The sequence below is a fragment of the Glycine soja genome, chromosome 6 (assembly GCF_004193775.1).
Source record: "Glycine soja cultivar W05 chromosome 6, ASM419377v2, whole genome shotgun sequence".
In the NCBI taxonomy this organism is placed as follows: Eukaryota; Viridiplantae; Streptophyta; class Magnoliopsida; order Fabales; family Fabaceae; genus Glycine; species Glycine soja.
The window spans coordinates 4,102,030-4,122,971 of record NC_041007.1 but is presented as its reverse complement, the minus strand read 5'-3'; the positions used below and the strand labels follow the sequence as shown (position 1 = coordinate 4,122,971).

Here is a 20,942-nt window from a genome sequence, read left to right as displayed (position 1 = left end):
GAGACTTTCCATCTTGAGTTATTTATTTTTATTAATATACTTAAATAATTTATACATATTTTATTTTAATGATAATATGATATTAAGCAAGTTTTGAATATAAGTATTTAATAAAATTAACTATTGAAATACTTAAAAAAATATAAAATAATAGAAAAATAATCAAATCATGATTTATTTAAAAAAGATAATCAAGCAAATAAATAAATATATTTAAAAAAGTGAAAGAAGATATAAATAATTAAAAATTAGTTAGTATTTTAAAAAATATCACTTCAAGCTTCATTTCAAAAAATGTTAAAAATTATTAAGAAAATTTGTTTATTATACAACCGAAAAAAATTATTTATTATATAATTAAATAAGTTTTTTAGCTTATAAAAAAATTTAAAAACTAACTAAAATATTTTTTTAAAGATGATGATTATAAGAAAATATTTTTTAAAACATAAGCCATCTTTACTTATATAAGTAATTAGATTTTAATTTTAAACAATCCAACATGTCACATAAATTTATTTTATGTTATGTTTGATAGAGTAAAAACAAATATAATAAAATAAAAACGAAAAGAAATATTTTTTTAATTAAAGTAATGTGATGAAGAGGTAGGATTCACACTAACGTTTTTAAAATTTCCATTCTTTCCACTTCATTTCAACACTACAAAAAAAAAAACACATGCTTAATGGTAAAAAAATCGTAAGCAATGAGATCTAAAAATAGGTAATTCATTAAACAACAGCGCTGAAGATGCTCAGAAATAATATTACGATTAAAAAAAGTTCATTTAATAATTGTTATAATAAAACAATAATAATAATTTCACGGAAACGATAATGTTGGTCAAGTGCAGCGTTTTCAAGGTAACTGAAAAATCACACTATTCTTCTGCATGGAAAATGGAAAACATGGCACAGTACACACACGAAATTTACACGAATAATAATAAGAAAAATATGAGATGTTATAAGACTTCTATTGCAGAACTAACTCCAGAATACGTGGCTAAAAGTTATGATACTTTTCGTATTTTTCATGAATGATGACAGGTGATTCCGTGATTTTTTTTTTTTTTACAAAGATTCCGTGTGATTGGTCACTCAGTTTTAACTATCTCATTTTTGCGCTTGTTACTAGTGTTAAAAAGTAATACATGAATTATTCATAATTTTATATATTTTATTAATATCTTTTATTTTTTATAACATCATAAATTCTCTTATATATATTTTACCTTTTTTTTACTTTATTTTTAGATGTTAGATAGTATATAAGATGCTCACCAAACATTTTCCTTTGATATTTTCATTTTTCGTGCCACATAATATAACAATGCTCGTAATAAAATTTTTGCATATAAATCTTTCACTAATTTTCTTATTTAGATAAATAAAGTATTAAATATTTCTTAAGTAAATAATTTTAAATCTTCGTATAACACTTTTTATTTAACCACTTGTTTTGTACAGTAAAGTTTTAAATTGTTTATGTTTTCAAAGGATTAAATATACATATTTTTTTTTATAAAATACATTAAGAAAATTTGTACAGAAGTATAACATTAATATTTTGAGTTTTCAGAATATAAATGACACGTATTTATTTTTTCATTTAATATTTTTATAAAATATTAAAAAATTGTAGAGAACTTATAGGATATAACATTATTTTATATTTAAATCATATATAGTTATCCACGAGTATAGCTTAATTGATTCAACATGTATTTGAGTGTAGTAAAATTTGATCTTGTGTTCAATTCGTGCTTATAAAAAAAAACAATATATAGCTCATTCATGATTCAACATCTCGCACTTTACTAATGCTTGATTTTTCCTATTATTAACAAATTCTTTTTATTTTATAATAATAAGAAAACTGAAGTCATGTGAGCACAAATTAATAATAAAAGTGAGCACAAATTGGTTATTGGACTCGACCCGTAGACATGACTTCCTTTTGTTACGTACGGTGGGTCATACATACATGATAAGGCTGGCTAATGTTTCTTGAGCCTCTGGTTTTAGAACTCTTCAATATTCTCCAACGTGAACATCAATTAGCACCTCATCACACCAGTAACTTACAACCTTGTTGCAGAGTTTGTTCTTTCTTGATCACTATTTCTCTTATTTTTCTTCTCTTTTTTATTATATTTATTGTCCATGTATGATTTGTTTTGTCATACATATATACACTTATCCTATGTAAAAAAAAATAAAATTCTGTCTATTCTTCGAATATGATTTTTTTTTCAATTTAATATATATACTATCATAAGTATAAAATGGTTGTTTTTCATAATAAAATTTGATGGAAGTAAAGAGACTTTTAGTCAAAAAAATATAAACCTACAATAAGAGAGTTTGAATCCCACTAGCGCTGCCTTGAATCAATTTTATCGGAGTAAAATTAGTCTTGTAGCATGGCGTCAGAAAAAAAATGGTTATACACTGAACTAAAAATTTTAGAGTAAGCATTAATTATAAAATATTTAAGATAATTAAAAAATGACAAAGAAAGAGAATAAATCCTCTTATTGCAACATATTTTGTTTCTTTTAATATTAAGTTTAGAAAATGGATTTGTATTAAGAGTTGAATCTTTCATTAAAAATTATCAATAATGATTTTTGTTAAAAGTTCTCTTTTATAACTGTAATTTAGGTATTATATCGGTGATGAGGTCAAATGAGATAATAACATTGATTACCATCTTATACTTGAGAGGTCATTGACCACGTGTATGACTTGATTATTCACCAGTTTAGCAGACCTTTTTAATAATTTGAAATCCAACCTAATATCAAGAATGTATAATAACTTACGTATTCCATTTAATAATTTATGCATTATATTCAACAATTTAAATTAAGTTTCCTTGACAATTTACTAAACAAAATGACAACAAATAAGCTATATGAACTTTGTAAAAAGTTAAAATCATATATATATATATATATATATATATATATATATATATATATATATATATATATATATATGTGTGTGTGTGTGTGTGTGTGTGTGTGTGTGTTTGTGTGTGAGATATTTAATAATTTAAAATAACATGTATGATTAATAATATATTTTCTCATAAAAATTATATATTTTTAGATAACCAATATCATAATTAGTATTGCATAATTTTTTTATTCCGTATTAAATATTTATAATTTTATATTAAACTGATTTTTTTATTATAACTAGGGACAAATGAGGAATTTTGTGTCTCATTATTTACAGAAAAATTTATGTAATATTGAGACAATTAAGTATGTTGTTTATGCTTTGAAGGTGGTAATATTTTTTTTTTCTGGATAGATAATAATGAAAAAAACAGTTAATGCTAAATTGATAATAGTGAATATGTATATCAAATGGGTAATTTTCATTATGGTTATGTTTGGTAAAAATAGATTAAAAGTGAGTTGAAAGTTAAAAAATTAGTTATTAAATTATAAGAGTTTGGTAAGATTAATTATTGGAGTAGTTGAAAAGTCTAAAATAATTAAAAAAAATAATAAAAACATAATTTATTTGAAAATAGTAAGCAAAAAATTTAATAAATATATTAAGGATAAAAAATAAAAAATTAGAAGTTAATATTTTAAATTTTTTTATTTCAAATAACATTTAAAAAATATTAAAAATTACTAAAAGAAACTATTAATAAAATTATTTATCAAATAAATAAATAAACTTTGAAGCTAATATAGACAGTTAAAGATTAACTGAGATACTTTATGCAACATATCCTATTTATAGGCATAGATATATGAATATGGGTGTGTATATTCAACAAATTTGAAAGTACCGGAAAGATGGGTAGGTATTATAGTGTGACATGAGTACTAAACTGCGCTCCCACGCTTATTATTTATTACGATGCCTCATCACTTATCATTCTGGTGGATCAGCATAAGTGCGAATGAATTTATCATCCTCAGCCAAAATATATAAAACAAATGAAGTACATATTTTATTCACAAAACAATATAATTTCAAAGCTCAGTATTTTTTACCCTATCTCCCCCTTTTTGGAGGCAAGAAAAGGGAAAAACCCCGTGGGACAACCACGTATCAGGCATTCAATCAAAAGCCACCCATACAAAGCCAACTCTGCATTCAAAACAATGCCATTAGGCCACACATGTATGATGTACCTCCCCTCTCTATATGTTAAGTTTATTATTATTATTATTGATATAAATTATAATTTTGATACTCTTGGTTTTTCACATCTATTATTTAGTTTTTTTTATTTTTAATTGTAATATTTGGTTTTCTTAATTTTATAAATTTTATCATTTAGATTATTAATTAATAATTAATTATTAAAAATATTAAATTAATTATAAATTAAACAAAAATTATTACTATCAATCCTAATATGATGTTATTATCGGTAGAGTTATGTGCGACAAAAAGATAGAAGAAGTGTTTGTAGAAAAAAGAAGGATCATGGTATTGCAGAAAATTATGATTAATAATTTTTTATTCAATTTTTTTAATAATTAATTATAGAATTAAATAATACAATTAAAATTCAAAGAACCAAAATAAAAATTTAAAAAATTAAAAATACCAAAATTACAATTTAACACATATTTATTAGGCCTGTAAGTTGTGATTCTGATAATTGGGTAAACGGAATGAATGGGGTTGGATTTGACGGAAATTCCAAATGGGCCATAGCAAAGACCAGGCCTGTTGTGATTCTGGAGCATACTAGAAGCGAACCTCCTGGAACTTCCTAGGCTCTGGAAACTACCACTCCATTCCTGTCAGCCTTATAAATACCGAAAATGCACCCGGCTACCGGCACACGATAACAAGAGAAAAGAGAAGGCAATGGCTATCAGGTTGATGGATTTGGACTCTCCATTCTTCAACACTCTGCACAGAATCATGGATCTGACGGAGGACGCCGAGAAGAACTTGAACGCTCCGACTCGGACATACGTGCGCGACGCCAAGGCGATGGCTGCGACTCCTGCTGACGTGAAGGAGTACCCTAACTCGTACGTTTTCGTGATCGACATGCCTGGCCTGAAATCTGGGGACATTAAAGTGCAGGTGGAGGACGACAACGTGCTTCTGATAAGCGGCGAGAGGAAGAGGGAGGAGGAAAAAGAGAAAGAAGGGGGAAAGTATTTGAGGATGGAGAGAAGGCTTGGCAAGTTGATGAGGAAGTTTACTCTCCCTGAGAATGCCAACACCGATGCTATCTCTGCTGTCTGCCTAGACGGTGTGCTCACTGTCACTGTCAATAAGCTGCCTCCTCCTCAGCCCAAGAAGCCCAAGACTATAGAGGTCAACATAGCCTGAATTCCAACTTCCAACGCTATCTATCCCTGTTTTTGTTTTCTGTGTGCCAATGCTTTTCTATCTTTCCGTCTCTGCTTCATGCTTATCACACTGTAATTTGATCATGGATGATAAAATGCATGCTTTTGTATGAGTTTTAACTTCCTTAATTCCTATTTTTTTTATATATGCTTGAAAAAAATTCCCTAATTTATAAGGGAAGAAACATAAAATTCGTTTTAAAAAAAGTGATAGGGAATATATATATATATATATATATATATATATATATATATATATATATATATATATATATATATATATATATATGAAATTTAAAAATAGAATAAAAATTTATTAAAAAATAAACCTAAAAATCAGATATTTATTAAAGATAAAAAGTATTTTTTTTTAAAAAAGTTTTCCTCCTAAATTATCTTTTTTTATTACATAACACGTTAAACAATCGACATAAAATTATTCCAGTTAAATTAGAAAATCAAAAGTCCGAGTCCAAGCACGAGAGAAAACTGTCAGTGGTCCTATTCTTGTTCAAACAAAATTCCCTGCTACGTTTAGAAAAAAAAAAAAAAACTACTCCCTTTTAATTCTAACATTTAGGATATGTTTGGATTGGGGATAGAGTGGAGTGGGTGAAAAAATTATACCATTGTTTGGCTTAAAAAAATAAGGATGGAAGAGGATGGTAACTGATGGATCTCACTCCACTCTTGTTTGGGGTGCAGAAGATGGAGCACAAATTTCCCACTCCACAGAGAACAGAGAAAAGTTATATTTTTTTTTATATCACTTCCTACTATTGCCGTGGGAGTTCTTCCTCCTCTTGGGTGTTGCTGTCTACTTCTCCGGTCAAAGTTACATGTGATCCCTACGTGCTTCTTCTTGCTTGGTGGATCATTTCACTTTTTTCCTAATGTTTATGAATGTCCTGTTAATACGTACACAGTTTCTTCATTATCTTTGTCGTCAATCCTATTGCTTATCATGTAAATGATTTTGCTGCATAAGTTTGGTGTGAGGTATTTAAGTTGTTTCATTCTATTAAAAATTAGCAAAACAATAGAATGATATTTTGAATTCATTTCATTTCAATCCATTCCACTCCTCCATTATATTCTGATCCATTCTGTTTCATTTTTTTTCACCACCAATCCAAACATAGCCTTAGGGTACTGGTAACATTTTCAATACAATTTTAATGAGTGGAAACGCGAACGACAATAGATGTATGTATACCTTGGTCGCGCTTTCTTTCAATAATGGTGCATTTTCTCAGGTTCGGTATATCATGGAAGGCTACTTTTTTAGCCTAGGCTAGACAGAAGTCTTGATATCAATTTTTAATAAATAGGCACGAAAGAAAATGAGCGAATGTAATGAAAATTATTTTAAAATGTAACAGAATGAAAACAAAATACAAACTCGAGTTAATCCATTTTCTAAATGGGTTTTAGACGGACATCAATAAAGGAAGTATAATTTTGTATCTAACCACCACCTCTATCCCTTCAATTCGACCGCCAAGACTTAACAATTGTACTATCATATAACCACATTTTGAATAGGTTAGTGCTAACAAACGGTACGCGTTTCTTCTTTCTTCGCGCGTTTTTAATTTCGGGAGTGCTGTGGGAAATTCTAGTTTCATTTTTATTTGAGCCCCCTGAAAAGTTAGCATCTTTCCTAGTAAACAAAGCGATGAAGAAACCCTCGCCGTGTTTAGCAGGATCTGTCCGAACCAGGCATTCAGCTGAAAGGTAAGAAAACAAACAGCGTTAAAAATCTTCAATAAGTGTTAAGCGACGATAGGCCGGGAATTGGTGATGAAGCATAAGAATAGTACTTACAGCCTTCAAACACTGGTAGACCACGGCATTGCCACTCGGGGAAGGGTTTTGCCAATTGAAATCCATTTGATTCGGCTATGGGCAGAACAGATTTGATGACATCTTCATTCTCAATTTGGTTGATTGAACATGTACTATATACAATTCTTTCAACAGCTGGAACTGCCAAATAAAAGCAATTCTTTCCTTGAATTACTGTGCCCAAAGCTAAGCGTGTGCTATAAGGAACATTTCTAATTTTCACATATTCAATAATGTACGATCTATGTTCATATTTTTCATATGTATATTAAGGAATGCAACCATTTAGAAAAGGAAACCTAAAGTTCTTAGCTGCCCCCACAAAGAATCTGGGGACTGTTAATTACGTTTCTAAACAATCTAGAATCGGGAAAATATATAAAAATGAACTGGCAAGGAGAAATGAAGTAACTCACAAAGTAAAGCATGTTGAAGAGCCTTTCTCTGGAAAGTTGCGAGCTTGTTCAATCTTTCTGTATCAGTATCCTGACCTATGGAATCAAAAGTTCACAATAATATTTAATCTGCACTAGAACAAAAATGTTATCAAATAATACAAACTAAGTCATGATACATGATATTTGATGTTTGAGATAATACTATTAGCTAACCATTTTTTTTCAATACCACTGGTAAATTTAAACACACTTATGGGCATTTCCTATGTGCACATAATTTGATATCTGCGCAGATACAATCTACAACACAGAACTAAATGTAACCTGCTGCTTTAGATGGGAGCAGATGGTCTAGTCTTGAAGCAGCAGTCCCAGAACCAGAGCAGGAAGGATCCAAAAGAATAGCTTTCACCTGCCATGATAGATCTAACAATAGTTAGACACACAAACACACGGATGAATCAAGTAAAACTGCAATTTGTAATTAAAAATAAAAAATAAAAAAATACTGCAACTTGTATGACAACAAATAATCATCAGATAATTTGTATCTTCGTTTCACAATTCATGAAAACATCAAGATGCTATTACAGAACTTTAAAGAATACAGCTGGGGTTCTTACAAAAGCAGGATTAGCCATTCAGTAAAAGGGTTAACTCCTCCAATCAGAGAAAATATGAATGGAAAATAATCTCTCTCTAGGGTACAATTTTTTTTGTACGGAAACCAAGCCCCCCCACCAAAAGCATTCTCCAGATTATACACACTTCATACAAAGAACAAACAAAGAATGCCCGAATTCTCCAGCCCCGATATCTTTCCTTATTGCCATGCAAAAATATATTGATAATGTGGTCAGAGGAAGAAAATTGATTAGAAATAGTAATTGTAGAAGTCTAGAATAAATCAGTGGATGTATTAAATAAATGGTCAAGTCTGATAACTACAGGCCAAAGTAATCACTCAAACTGTTGGTAGCAACTCCAGTATAAGCCCCATGAAACATAAAAGTATAAAACTAGAGAATAGGAAATATACCTCACCTTGGAATATGAAGGATCCTTGGGATTTTGGTTCAAGAAATCATCATTGAGGACTTGTATGTCTGAGCTTCGGGTTAAGTTTGACAGTTAGCAACAGAAACTGAAAATTTAGTAAAGAATAGTCTCAGACTTTAATGCTCCTCAGTCCTCACTCCTCAGCTGTGGAGACATTGATATGCAGGAAATAGTTCTGGACAACTAACATTGGCAGTGATGTTAAACAAAAAAAAACCAAGTCACTGATTATTGTGACATTGGAAAAGCTAACAGTAAGCATCTAGATATTACAAAAATAATAAAGGATACTAGAAGCACCAGATAGCTTTATAGTGTCTTTCAAACGCTTAATCCTTTCTCTTTGCAGCTCACATGCTATAATCTTACCCTTTCTCTTCATAAGGGCAGCAAGGTGAACAGTTTTGTTTCCCGGTGCTGCACATGCATCAAGAACCTTGAAATATATTTGAAGAGTGCAACTAGTAAGATATTGACCCATATATACAGAACAATCTGTCAATTTTGAATAAAACATATTTGTTTCAAGTTTGTTTCAGTCTAGATAGAAGGGTAATTTGCTCCTGCCTTATCTATCATGGTATTTACTTACATTGCATGAGATATTTTGGAGTTTGGACTACAATTTCTCATGAAACAAATCCAGTAGAGCTTCCAAATTCTTTTCTTTATATTCTATACCTATTTTTTCATTATAAATGGCTATGAAAAATCTTGAAGAAAGGAGAAGACAGAAATCAATGAAATAGGATACTTATTTACAATTTACCGTCAAAAGCAAAAAAGGTGAAACTTTCTTCTCTTTCCAGAAGTTTTTTTTTTTTTTTTTTTTTAAAGAAGGCAAAATGAAGGAGTAGCGAGACACAAAGTAAAGCTCTGAACCTAGAAGGGGGGCAAGGGTTCAGAAATGAGATGGAAACAGGTGATGTTTACAAGGGCAATGAGGAAATAAGTACAGAGTACCTACAATTGAATCTAATCTATATCTTAAGTGAAAAACCTCTTTATAAAATAATGCAGCAATAACTCACCTCCCATCCTGGTTCAGGGCTAAGGGCTGGTGCTGCCATGGAACTTGCCTTACCCTTAACATAAGTTTGTCTCAATGTTAGGAAAAAGATTCCCAAGAATGGAAAACAAGCAATCAGAATAGCCATGTCAGTATGTCATTATATTTCATATCTATAACTTCTCATGAGCCTGTTTTGATACAAAGCTAGAAGGGCTTTTGAAAGCTTTAAGAGCTTCTCTACTGGAAAAAGCTCTAAATTTCTAGTAGAGAAGCTCTCAACAGCACTTTTGGCTTGTATGCGAACAAGCTGTCTCTGAAAAAAACATATAAAGGAGAGGGGTAATTCCTACTTGCAAAAAGATACTGCCATTCTTGACAAGAGGATGATCATGTAAATCAGTTCCTGGTGGGAGTATCAGCAAGTCAGGCAGTAAATGATCCTTTTGAACCTATTTGACAACAAATAAATAATTCTTATCCACCAAAATCTATAGCAATAGTTTGAACTTTGAATCAAGAAAGTACACATTTTAAACTTTTTAATTAATTCATTTAGATACTTTCCAGGAAAAACAAAGGAAACGATATAGGATCTTGATGATCATCAATATTTTTGAGTAAAATACCGAGTAGTTTTTCTGAAGTTCAAGCAAGGCAGAATCGACGTCCAGTTTAAGTGTATTCACACGAACATATCGAGGTACAGAAACATCTGCACAAGAAGAGTTTGAACAACTTCAAGTCATTATCACAATAGACTGAATAAAGCAGCAAGTGACAACTACTCATGAACACAGCAATAATATCAAATGAAGTATATAAAAAAAAGGGAAGATGTTGTGTTTACTATGAAACTGACCAGGAACTTGATGCAGAGCAATCAACTGTTTAACTGTCTTGACATTTCTCTGCAACAAAAGCTGTTTGAGAGTAGAACGCAGGGCATCTTGGTGGCGCATAAGGAACTTCTCTGCATCACCAACTAGTGGAACCGCCTACAGGAATTGTTTAAAAGAACCTCAGAACAGAAGTGTCCAGTATCAAGCTCAATTTGAAATACAATACAATGGAAAAGCAGCACCTGACCTGGCCGAAAAGAATATCATAGACAATGATATAAATCAATTCTCGTTGCCTCTGCAAAACCAACAACATTACACGAGAGATGCTGTGTTATGATATGAACTTTCCAACAGAGGGATAATCAAAGATCATGTGACTAAGTTAAATTATATCTATGACCTTCCACTTGCTGTTGAGAATAGAAGCAGCTTCCAAGACATAATTGATAATGGGAAGATCTGGGGACCAAACAAAACACAACACAAGAACACGTGAAAGAAATGATATGGTATTTTAGAGAGAGGAAAAGGTAGGTAGTTAGTTACGTTTTAGGGTTTGACAAATGAGAGCGAATGTGGCTTTCTTGTTTCTAACGGAAGGTTGATAGATGAGGGATTTGATGGAGGCAAGAGCGCGGCGCTTAGCGTCTCCTTCGAGAACCACTTTCAAGACCTTGGCTGCCTCTCTGCGTGCGAAGTACGCTGACCTATCCGCACCCTTGAGCTTGAACTTGCCCCCATTTTCTTCGCCACTCTTCTTCATTCACAGGGTTTAGGGGTTTTGCGCAAGCTCAACTCAAACACAACCAAGTGCTGCGTTTTGTTTGTTTTTGTTTCTCTGCCCTTGCGGTGGTCTATTTGTCATTCATTTCTTTTGCTCGAAACGACAACACTATTATTGTCGTCTTTGCGTACTTTTGCTTTCCTACTTCTGGGTTCAGGTTCGGATACAAAAGCCTTTTCTTTGCATTTTTGTTATATGCTTGTTTCTTTTCCCAATTCTTTTTTTCCATGCACAAAAAACTTTTGTCATTTTCATTTGGGCGAGAGTTTCTCTTTGGGTTCCTTGTTCAGACTTATCAAGTTAATCCTTGTGGCGTCTAGTCTGACTTATCTTCCGAAAGTGGCGTCTACCCAAATTTATCTTCCTTCATCGGGAGTGGCTTCCCTGACTTATCTTCCTTCACCGGAAGTGGCGTCATCCAAAAACCTTTATAACCTGTATCAAATGATCCGCTCCTACTTAGGTTCGCATCATCTGGGTCAAAATATTTTTACACATGTTTTTCATTTCATTATTTTGGAGTTTAAATTTCAAGACAATGGAAATAAGAATTGATTTTTTAAATTTAAATTTTGAAACTATGTATTCGATTTTTTTCACTTTTCCGCTATTTAAATTCTAAAAAATCTAATTTTTCTTTCACATTTCATAATTAAGTTTTCAGAACACAATTTGAAACACCATAAATAAGTTTTTGGAACACAATGATCATTTTTTTAAACCCAGTTTAAACCTCTATAATTGAAACTTGTAAAAGAGCAGTAATGTCTCTTTGTAATTTCTGATCCATCATCGCACAGGCTAGCTAGTCTTTTTGCTAGGTGAATGTGCACTTTCAGTGTCATTAGCATGTTCTGGTAGACTCAACGATTATTCTCACTTTTTTCATACTAAATTCCAATAATTAAAAAAGTTACAAATGGAAATGAAAGTGTGAGATAATTGCTATTGAAAATGACAGAAAGAAGGCAATTCATTTACATGTGCCGCAATATTTCTACATGTTTGACTATAAAATCTAAAATCATATTGTAAATTTTAGTAGTGATATAACCTCAAAGCAATATCCACGACGCTTCCTAGAAATAAGGGTTACGTGGAGAGTGGATGCTCTGATTTGACACATGCCAAATCAAGCTACCCACAAGAAATTCAATCTTTGTCTTGAAAATTGGTATGTTAAGTCGGAGCCGATCAATTGATGGTATATATTCAAATGTAATTGAATTGTTAACACACAAATTTGTGAGAAATAATATGGATTCGATCTCCAAATAATTCATCTTCAAAAAGGAATAAAAAATTTAAGTGTGATTAAATTTTGAATTGAATAATTACACATATAATTCTACCAAAAGAAGTTAACTTAATTGATTAACTAAGAAGAAGTACGAGTTGTTATAAATTTTATATTATATGTATTCGGTATCGGAGGAAGATGCTCGTGAACTTCCTTGGTACCTTTTACCAATTACGGGGACTATGTATAATGTCTAGCAAAATCGTTGATTCATTTCTTCTCCACGTTATCGAACATCTATAGTCGCTCTATAGTTTTGTCAACCATCAAAGCTAACTAGAGTCTATGAAAGCTCATTTATTGGACAAGCTGTATATGAATTCAAGAATATGTGAAAGCAGTGGACTTCATTTTGAGTCAACACGATGGTTTTGGTGTCCCATTTCAATACAAAGTCAAAATCGTTCATATTTTAGGGAAATAATTGACATGTTAAAATTATACTTTTGCTATTAAAATGATAGTAATTTGCAAGATAATCTTTCATTAAATGAAAATTGTAGGAAAAGACACTATAAAAAGAGGCATTGGTATTGGTGTTATTGCTTCTTCACCTCACTCATAAGTAGACATTGGCTTCTAACCATCTTGAATTGTTCATTTGCCTGTCAGCACCCATGCATACCCTTTCCACTGCCTATTTGTTGCGAAGCAATCATTCCAGCTGAACCTGATGTCAATGCTTACGCCACAACAAAAGAGAGGATAAACAAATAAACTAACAAGATTACACAAATTTTTTCGCCTATGTACTTGGTTCAATTTGTGAAGAGAGAAGGAAGGAGAGAAGATGCGAGGGTTCCAATCTCTCCATCAACAAAAAAAATTAACATTCAACAACTAATAGATGACAATGCTTACACCACAACAAAAGAGAGGATAAACAAATAAACTAACAAAACTACACAAATTTTTTCACGTATGTACTTAGTTCAATGTGTGAAGAGAGAAAGAAGGAGAGAAGATGTGTGGGTTCCAATCTCTCTACCAACAAAAAAAAAATTAACAATCAACAACTAATATTGGCTCAGAAAAAAAAAGTCTTAATTAGTTACAATGAACAGCACTCCCTTATTTATAACCCTAACCGGCAACCCAACATCCAAATAACTTTATATTGTATTAGGTTAAATTAAATTTAAATTTAAAAAACAAAATCAACTGAGTAACAAAGTAAAAAAAATTGAAATTGGAATTTCTTCAAAACCAATTCAATGCCCGAGTTAGTCTTCCATGAGACCTCAAAGCACCGTCGATCACTTTTGACTTGTAATTCTCAGCTACGATTCTACAAAGGGGTTGGTCTAACCACGCCACTCAATAGCCAATTAACATTTAACAGGTCGCATATTAATCTGTGACAGATAAAAATTATTAAATTAACACCTAAGTACTTATAAGTTAAAATATATATTTTGTCAGGTCAAATTAGTTCCAGTCCTAAAATTATCATATCTCCAATAAAAGTCATATTTGAATAACTAATACGTGATAACTTTAATATTTCAACGCCCTTAAGGTAGGATTACATCAACAAAGGTGACAAAACAAACTATTTCAAGATTGTGGAGTTTAAATTATGTGCACCATGATCCTTTCTTTTCGTATCAATGGTGCCAAAATGACAGATAAAAATCCAAGACCAGCAGATTCAGCTGACAATTATGTCACCAACCAATGGCCTTTGGAGCTCTCTGAGCACTTGAATTTTGATGATGATCAATGGCTAGACGATGACCCGGATTCATTTGTTTCGGGGCATGCCTTCAGCCATAACAATCAAGCCAATGAAGTTGGTGGCTTTGGAGGAAGTGGCACCCACTTTGAAGAGTCTTCTAGCAGTAAGCCAAGTTCCTGAAATGCAATTTGTTTTACTTATTAATTTGTAATTCAATATCAGTACAACTGATTGAGCATCTTCTCATAGTTTTGCTTTTCTTGGCTTCTACGTCATTGGTTGTGTCGTAGGAGACGTTGGCAATGAACGTGAGAAGAAGGAAGTCAGGGATAGAGTTGCATTCAAAACAAAGTCAGAGGTTGAAATACTGGACGACGGCTCCAAGTGGAGGAAGTACGGAAAGAAAATGGTGAAAAACAGCCCCAATCCAAGGTATATATATACGATAAATTATTGCATGATATTTGATCATCATAGTTCTGATTAATCTCTTTATGTTGCTAGATTTTATTAACTCTTTCTTATAAACTGAAAAACTTTGTTATGTGTCAAGATTGGTCGGAACATAAACACATGTTAGTACTAGATCATGCAATATATAAAAAATTGGAACTTCTCATTTTCATACTCTTAAAAAATAATCCCACACTTCAATCACGCATTTAACTAATTTAGAACATCTGATTCCAGGAACTACTATAGGTGCTCAGTGGACGGATGGCAGGTCAAAAAGAGAGTTGAAAGAGATAAGGATGATCCAAGGTTTGTAATAACAACCTACGAAGGAATCCATACTCACCCAAGTTATAGCTAAGTCGAAAATTAAGAAGTTTTGCAGTTTCGTGGGCCATAGCCGCAAGTACAACCACTGGTTCTTATCATCACTACACATGCTCTTGTAAAGTGTTACTTGTGAGGCATGTCGACAATTATCAAAGTTAGTAATTTTTCATGAACAGTTTAACTTTAAGGGCTATGAAGATCAAACAGAGGAAACTTGTTTTCTCTCCACGACAATGGATTTTGGAAGGTGCCATGTTTCTAAACAATAGTACATAGAACTAGCACAGTCACTATTGAGTATAAATGATTTCATGGATGTGAATAAAGGTTGACACAACTGTGAGGAGGATATAACGAAAAAGGACAATCAGATTTCCCTATGTTGTATACCCTATTTTCGCACTGTGACCCCATGTATGGTTTGTAATACCCCAAAGGTTTATGTTTTTTTTATGCTGTTAGCATTTTTTTTTCTTGTCTTTATTCAGTAGATATATTTTGTATTGAATTAGCTTGTGAATTAAACTACAAGCAGCAGTACTTTCTACGTGAATTCCCCTAATCTTCTAAAATCCCTGTTTTTCCAAAATTTCTTCACCTCTTAGAACCCCTAACCTATAAATGTATTAAGGATTTTATGCTGCGCATGAGGTCAGGGGAGAAAGAAACAGACCACATGATCTCCAACTCCAACTAATATTCAAACCAAAAAGAACCATAAATGTGATGGTGAAGGGGATGTTGATGTGGAGGGGATAAAAATGATGGTGTGCAAGCGGATAAATAAATTCATACTTAGCTTATGAGCCCAACATCTACCATAAACTCATGAGAACCCTAAAGACTTTTTATGTGTCTCTGATCTTATCTTTTTGGAATTTTCTATTCAACGCCCTTAAGGTAGTAGGATTATATCAACAAAGGTGACAAAACAAACTATTTCAAAATTACACAATTGCAAGTGTCTTTCACTAACTACATTTAACAAGAGACACCACGACTATAAACATGATCAGCAGCCAAGACAATAAAGCCAGAACCATAAAACATTACCCTTTCCTGCCTTCAACATTAACTTCTTCTGCAGCTTAGTTATCTTCTTATTCTGCTCTTCAATGGCTCCAACAACCATTTGATCATCCACATCACCTTCACCTTCGTTTACACCAGCCCACCTAAAATAATCACAACGAAATCCCTTCTACAAAGCGGAGACAGAAAATCATATGACAAATTTAATCTATTTAAACTAAAAATGAAAATTGACGAAAGTTCAATGACTTAAAAATATAGTTTATCTTTATCCTATAATAATAAAAATGCTACATTTCTTTTCAGCCATACATTTAAAAAAAAAAAAAAAACTAGCATACTGTAACTACCCATGCTTTGAACTCTCAATACCGAATATTTTCAATAAAGAATGGCAAATAACAAAGGAGAGAAAAAAATGCAGAATAAAAAAGTTGACAAAAAAACTTTCCAACATCCGGACAGTTTTTATATAATTATTATAGATTATAGGTTATAAATTATAGATAAGTAAAAAAATTATTTCTAATATGTTAAACATATATGAGTCTATTCCGCTATTCGTTATTGTAGAAATAAAATTTCTTTTTATTTATTTATTTATTCTTCGTGTATAAAGAGGAAGAAGAGTTACGTTAGAGAGAATGATTGGATTTTTGGGTTCAAACATATCAACATCTTGTTATATTTATTTTAATGATTTGCTCAATAGAAATTGTTGGATGTCATTCAGTTATAATTTCTGCAGCAGAGAGCTGGATAGCGGTGTAATGTGTTGAGCACGGGAAAAAGAGGGAAAAAAAAGGTGAATAAATAAAAGAAATAATATTCTTCAAAAAAAAAATTGAAAAAAGCAATGTTATAGTGTATGAAAAATAATTATTTGAAACCACAACTAACAACAATGATTTCAAATTACTTGTCATCTTTTAAAAAAAAGAGAGAGAATAATTTCAAATCAACTAATCAGATTATCAATTTTCAAGAAAAAAGAAAAAAAAAAGACCCAATAGACTCTCAGGCAACGTGTTTTGGATCCCAAAATGACTCAGACAGCATGTAAAAATGATATTTGAGAGGCATAACTCAGAGTCATTTATGTTTTTTTGATTAAATAGTTGAGTTTAAATTCGAACCTGAGTATTAAGAAATATTCAATTGATATAAATTTATATTAAAATATTTTTAATTTTTTTACTACTTTTATCATAAATTATTCTACTAATCCCCAATAATAATTAATTCTATTATTCACTAACTTAATTTTTTGAGAAATGTCTCTTTTCTTTTGAGTGCAAGTATTAATTTATCTTCATAATTATGGCCGGGACTATTGTTGGGGAAAATAGTTTAAAAAACTAGAAAAAGACCATTGTTTTGAAACAGAAAATATATTAGGAGAGATATACTAATATTTATATCATGAACATCCTTCCGACGAAATGAGTGATTTCCATCAATGAACAGTATACTCGGTAAAAGAAAAAGAAAAAAACATGTGAAAGTGACAGTAAGCTTTGATGTTAACAGGTTAAAGATATAAGCCTAAGCTAAGTGGAGACGCTGTTGCCATTTCTGCTCATTGAGTGAAAGTTCCATTGGGCGTGGTTTAATGGAAGGGATGAAGCAGCTTGCGTACAACACTGCGGTGAAGCTCATTCTGGCTGCACTCGAACACAACTTGCTCCCTGACTTTGTCACCAGGAGATATGGTCGCTTCATGGCGGCTAACATCCTTCGCTCTGGCTACAAATCATCCTCCGAACTTCAACTCTCCGATCTCCTTCACTTTGCGCATTGTACTCTCTCTCTCTCTCTCTTACCTTCTTAACTTAACATCAAAACTATCAATACTTATAATTGCACACATGAAAAGAAAAGAACAAGATGAATTTCATGTCTGCTACACTTTCAGCTCTACAACAGATGCCCATAGCAATCGACACTGATGAGACAAATTCTCAACTTTATGAGTTGCCTACCGCTTTCTTCAAGTTGGTGCTCGGAAACAAACTCAATTTCAGGTACTTAAAAAAAAAAATGCTCACACTGAAAAATTAATTTTACCCTCTTGCTTTATCTGTCCTTATGCTGATTATGAAACGTCTAACCTATGTACTGACTTTTGCACAAGCTATTTTTTGTCTTGGCTTAATAATATTTTAAAATTAAACTCATAATAAAAAGGTTTAAAAATAAAGTAGTAGTTGATTGGTAGTTTTAGCTTAGAAGTTCCCTTGACTTTTATGCTGCCAGTAGACATTGATCCTGTTTATTTGATTTCTATTTTAAAAAATTGTTTTTAGTTTAAAATAAACCGGACACTCACACTAAGTTCATGTCTCACCACTACAGATTACTCACACCCTTGAGCTAGGATCACCAGATAGAAGAAGAGGATGAGAATATCATTCAACTGTTTCTTTTTTTTAAAAAAAAAAAAAAACATGTTTTGGAAAAAAAATTTCAAAACATAATAGATTTTGGACGACAAATTGATTTTTGAGTAGCATGGATTTATTTTTAAGAACAGTTTTTAAAGCCAAAAAGCAAAAAGGAAATCAAATAGGCCCTTAGTCTTTACAGCAAGATCAACCTAAAAGGGTGTACAGGATGAATGGTAGGCACTGGGCACAACCTTGTCATAGCTTACTTGATTAGCTAAAGCAGGTTTCCTGTACAGATTAAGTTATGTGTAGCAGAACTGTAAAGATTATAAACAAGTTCTTTTCTGTTGCAAATTGAATATATTAGGGATGTCAGGCAATATAAATTACTGACAGATATGTCTGCATGAAAGAAAAATGGCAAAATACACACATGACCTTATGGCTAATATAACATTCGTATATGCATGAACTGATGCAGCTGTTGCTATTTCCCTTCTGCCTCTATGACACTGGATGATGCTGAAGAAGCAATGTTGAAACTGTGCTGCGAGAGATCAAATTTGAAAGATGGTCATACAGTACTTGATTTGGGATGCGGTTGGGGATCACTGGTTTTGTACATTGCCAAGAAGTACACTAACTGCAGGGTTACAGGAATCAGCTATTCGACAACTCAAAAGACTTATATTGAGGAGAAGTGCCGGTAAGCTGTTTGATATTCCATTGTTTGCTTAAAGCATTATGTATGTCATGCAGTTAACAAAAATCTTGATAACAGATGACACTTACGTGTAACCAATATTTAGCTTGCAAACTAAGTTAAATAATGCATGATGATCAAAATCACATTCTCTTCTGCTGCTCTCTTATCAGGGATCTTCAGCTGCAAAATTTGAATATTATAGTTGCTGATATTGGCACATTTGAAATGGAGGCTTCTTACGACAGAATATTTTCCATAGAAATGTTTGAGGTTAGAATTTGTGAACAAATAATTAGTGTTGAAGCCATGTTTTCTTGAATTTTAAAGTCAGTTTTGACCTTCGTGCAGCATATGAAGAACTATAAAGATCTTCTCAAGAAGATATCCAAATGGATGAAAGAGGATAGCCTTTTATTTGTTCATATCATGTGCCACAAAGCATTTGCCTACCACTTTGAGGTGAACCGAACATGACGCTGTTAATCAATTTGGCCATCATGATTTGTTGGTTGTTTTGTTTATGATATTATATCTTAACAAAGCGTAGTGAGTTCTTAACTTTTCATGGATACAATTCATTTACCCACTGGCTACTTCTTCATGAAGGACAAAAATGAAGATGACTGGATTACAAGATACTTCTTTGCTGGAGCAACTATGCCTTCTGCAAATCTACTTCTTTATTTCCAAGTAAGTTTGCTTTGATACTTATGCTATAACTTTATTATTACCTGATGGTATTGGTATTTCAGAATCCTATCAAATTTTGATGTGTATTCTAAAAGATAAAGTATTCTTTTTTTTCCTTAAAAGAAAAAGAAAATGCAAGAGCAGAAGTACCTGCTAAATTTTTGTGTAACACCTTTATATTGCGTCCAGGTTTAGCTCAACTATAACTGACTTCTTTGGCTATGTATGCAGGATGATGTTACAGTCATCAACCATTGGCTAGTAAATGGGAAACACTCCGCACAGACCAGGTTAGAATCATTTAAATTGCTCAATGATTTTACAGCAATCTATCTTGTCATATTCCATGAATAGTTTTTGTTTACAAGGAAAGTTTGAACTGTATTACTTAAGACGAAATGAATTTATGTTGCAGTGAAGAATGGCTCAAAAGAATGGACCAGAAAATGACTTACATCAAGCCAATTATGGAATCAACGTATGGCAAGGATTCAGCTACCAAGTGGACTGCCTATTGGAGAGCATTCTTCATAGTTGGAGCAGAAACTTTTGCATATAATAACGGTGAAGAATGGATGATTGCACACTTCCTTTTCAAAAAGAAATAAAATAAGACCAAACCTAATCTTTTAATTTGGCTATTTAAGAATGGCGTTAAAAGAAGCTGCTAAACGAGGTTGCACCCTTCAATGATGTTGCATAATTTTATCAGTTAACTTGTTTTAATTGGTTGCTTGTCTGTATTTTTTCCTGTCTCAATCCTTTGTCTTCGGCCCCTAATGTTATGGTGTAGCCATTCCAGTCTTGTTTTATCTTAAATTTAGGGAAAGTCCAATTCAACCCTCAGAACTTGGGTCGAAGGGTCATGCATGTGCTCCCTGGTTCATAAACTTTAAAATATGCACTTAGACCCCTCTATTAGATTTTTTTTCTATTACCTTGTAACGAAAATGGTTGTGCGCAAGGCAGATGACCATATATTTGTGACGCTCCAAACACATGGTCTTCTTCCTTCCCTTGAGACTACAATTTTATCTTGCTTTTCAAACAATAGAGTGCATCGGTGGTGA

At 32.1% G+C, this 20,942-nt stretch overlaps 4 protein-coding genes across 4 annotated transcripts; 3 read left to right on the top strand and 1 right to left on the bottom strand.

Annotated features, from left to right (window-relative positions):
* The first annotated feature begins 4,741 nt into the window (after positions 1 to 4,741).
* LOC114414840 (17.1 kDa class II heat shock protein-like) lies at positions 4,742 to 5,482 on the top strand. Its single transcript, XM_028379277.1, has one exon. It carries the CDS (start codon positions 4,857 to 4,859, stop codon positions 5,331 to 5,333), a length of 477 nt encoding a protein of 158 aa, XP_028235078.1. The 5' UTR covers positions 4,742 to 4,856; the 3' UTR covers positions 5,334 to 5,482.
* Positions 5,483 to 6,689: 1,207 nt separating this feature from the next.
* Positions 6,690 to 11,449, bottom strand: LOC114414839 (probable 28S rRNA (cytosine-C(5))-methyltransferase). Its single transcript, XM_028379276.1, has 13 exons — positions 11,059 to 11,449; positions 10,913 to 10,971; positions 10,757 to 10,807; positions 10,530 to 10,665; positions 10,297 to 10,382; positions 10,021 to 10,119; positions 9,690 to 9,743; positions 8,950 to 9,094; positions 8,644 to 8,705; positions 7,924 to 8,011; positions 7,618 to 7,692; positions 7,181 to 7,342; positions 6,690 to 7,083 (listed from the first exon to the last, which is right to left on the bottom strand). The coding sequence occupies exons 1-13, from the start codon at positions 11,273 to 11,275 to the stop codon at positions 6,842 to 6,844; spliced, it is 1,476 nt and encodes a 491-aa protein (XP_028235077.1). The 5' UTR covers positions 11,276 to 11,449; the 3' UTR covers positions 6,690 to 6,841.
* A 2,748-nt stretch (positions 11,450 to 14,197) lies between these two features.
* Positions 14,198 to 15,724, top strand: LOC114414005 (probable WRKY transcription factor 50). The gene is made up of 3 exons (XM_028378384.1): positions 14,198 to 14,437; positions 14,565 to 14,706; positions 14,965 to 15,724. The coding sequence occupies exons 1-3, from the start codon at positions 14,218 to 14,220 to the stop codon at positions 15,086 to 15,088; spliced, it is 486 nt and encodes a 161-aa protein (XP_028234185.1). The 5' UTR covers positions 14,198 to 14,217; the 3' UTR covers positions 15,089 to 15,724.
* Positions 15,725 to 17,558: 1,834 nt separating this feature from the next.
* On the top strand, positions 17,559 to 20,817 carry LOC114414838 ((S)-coclaurine N-methyltransferase-like). The gene is made up of 8 exons (XM_028379275.1): positions 17,559 to 17,888; positions 18,005 to 18,113; positions 18,958 to 19,182; positions 19,353 to 19,452; positions 19,531 to 19,641; positions 19,789 to 19,872; positions 20,104 to 20,162; positions 20,288 to 20,817. The coding sequence occupies exons 1-8, from the start codon at positions 17,702 to 17,704 to the stop codon at positions 20,478 to 20,480; spliced, it is 1,068 nt and encodes a 355-aa protein (XP_028235076.1). The 5' UTR covers positions 17,559 to 17,701; the 3' UTR covers positions 20,481 to 20,817.
* The last annotated feature ends 125 nt before the right edge of the window (positions 20,818 to 20,942 follow it).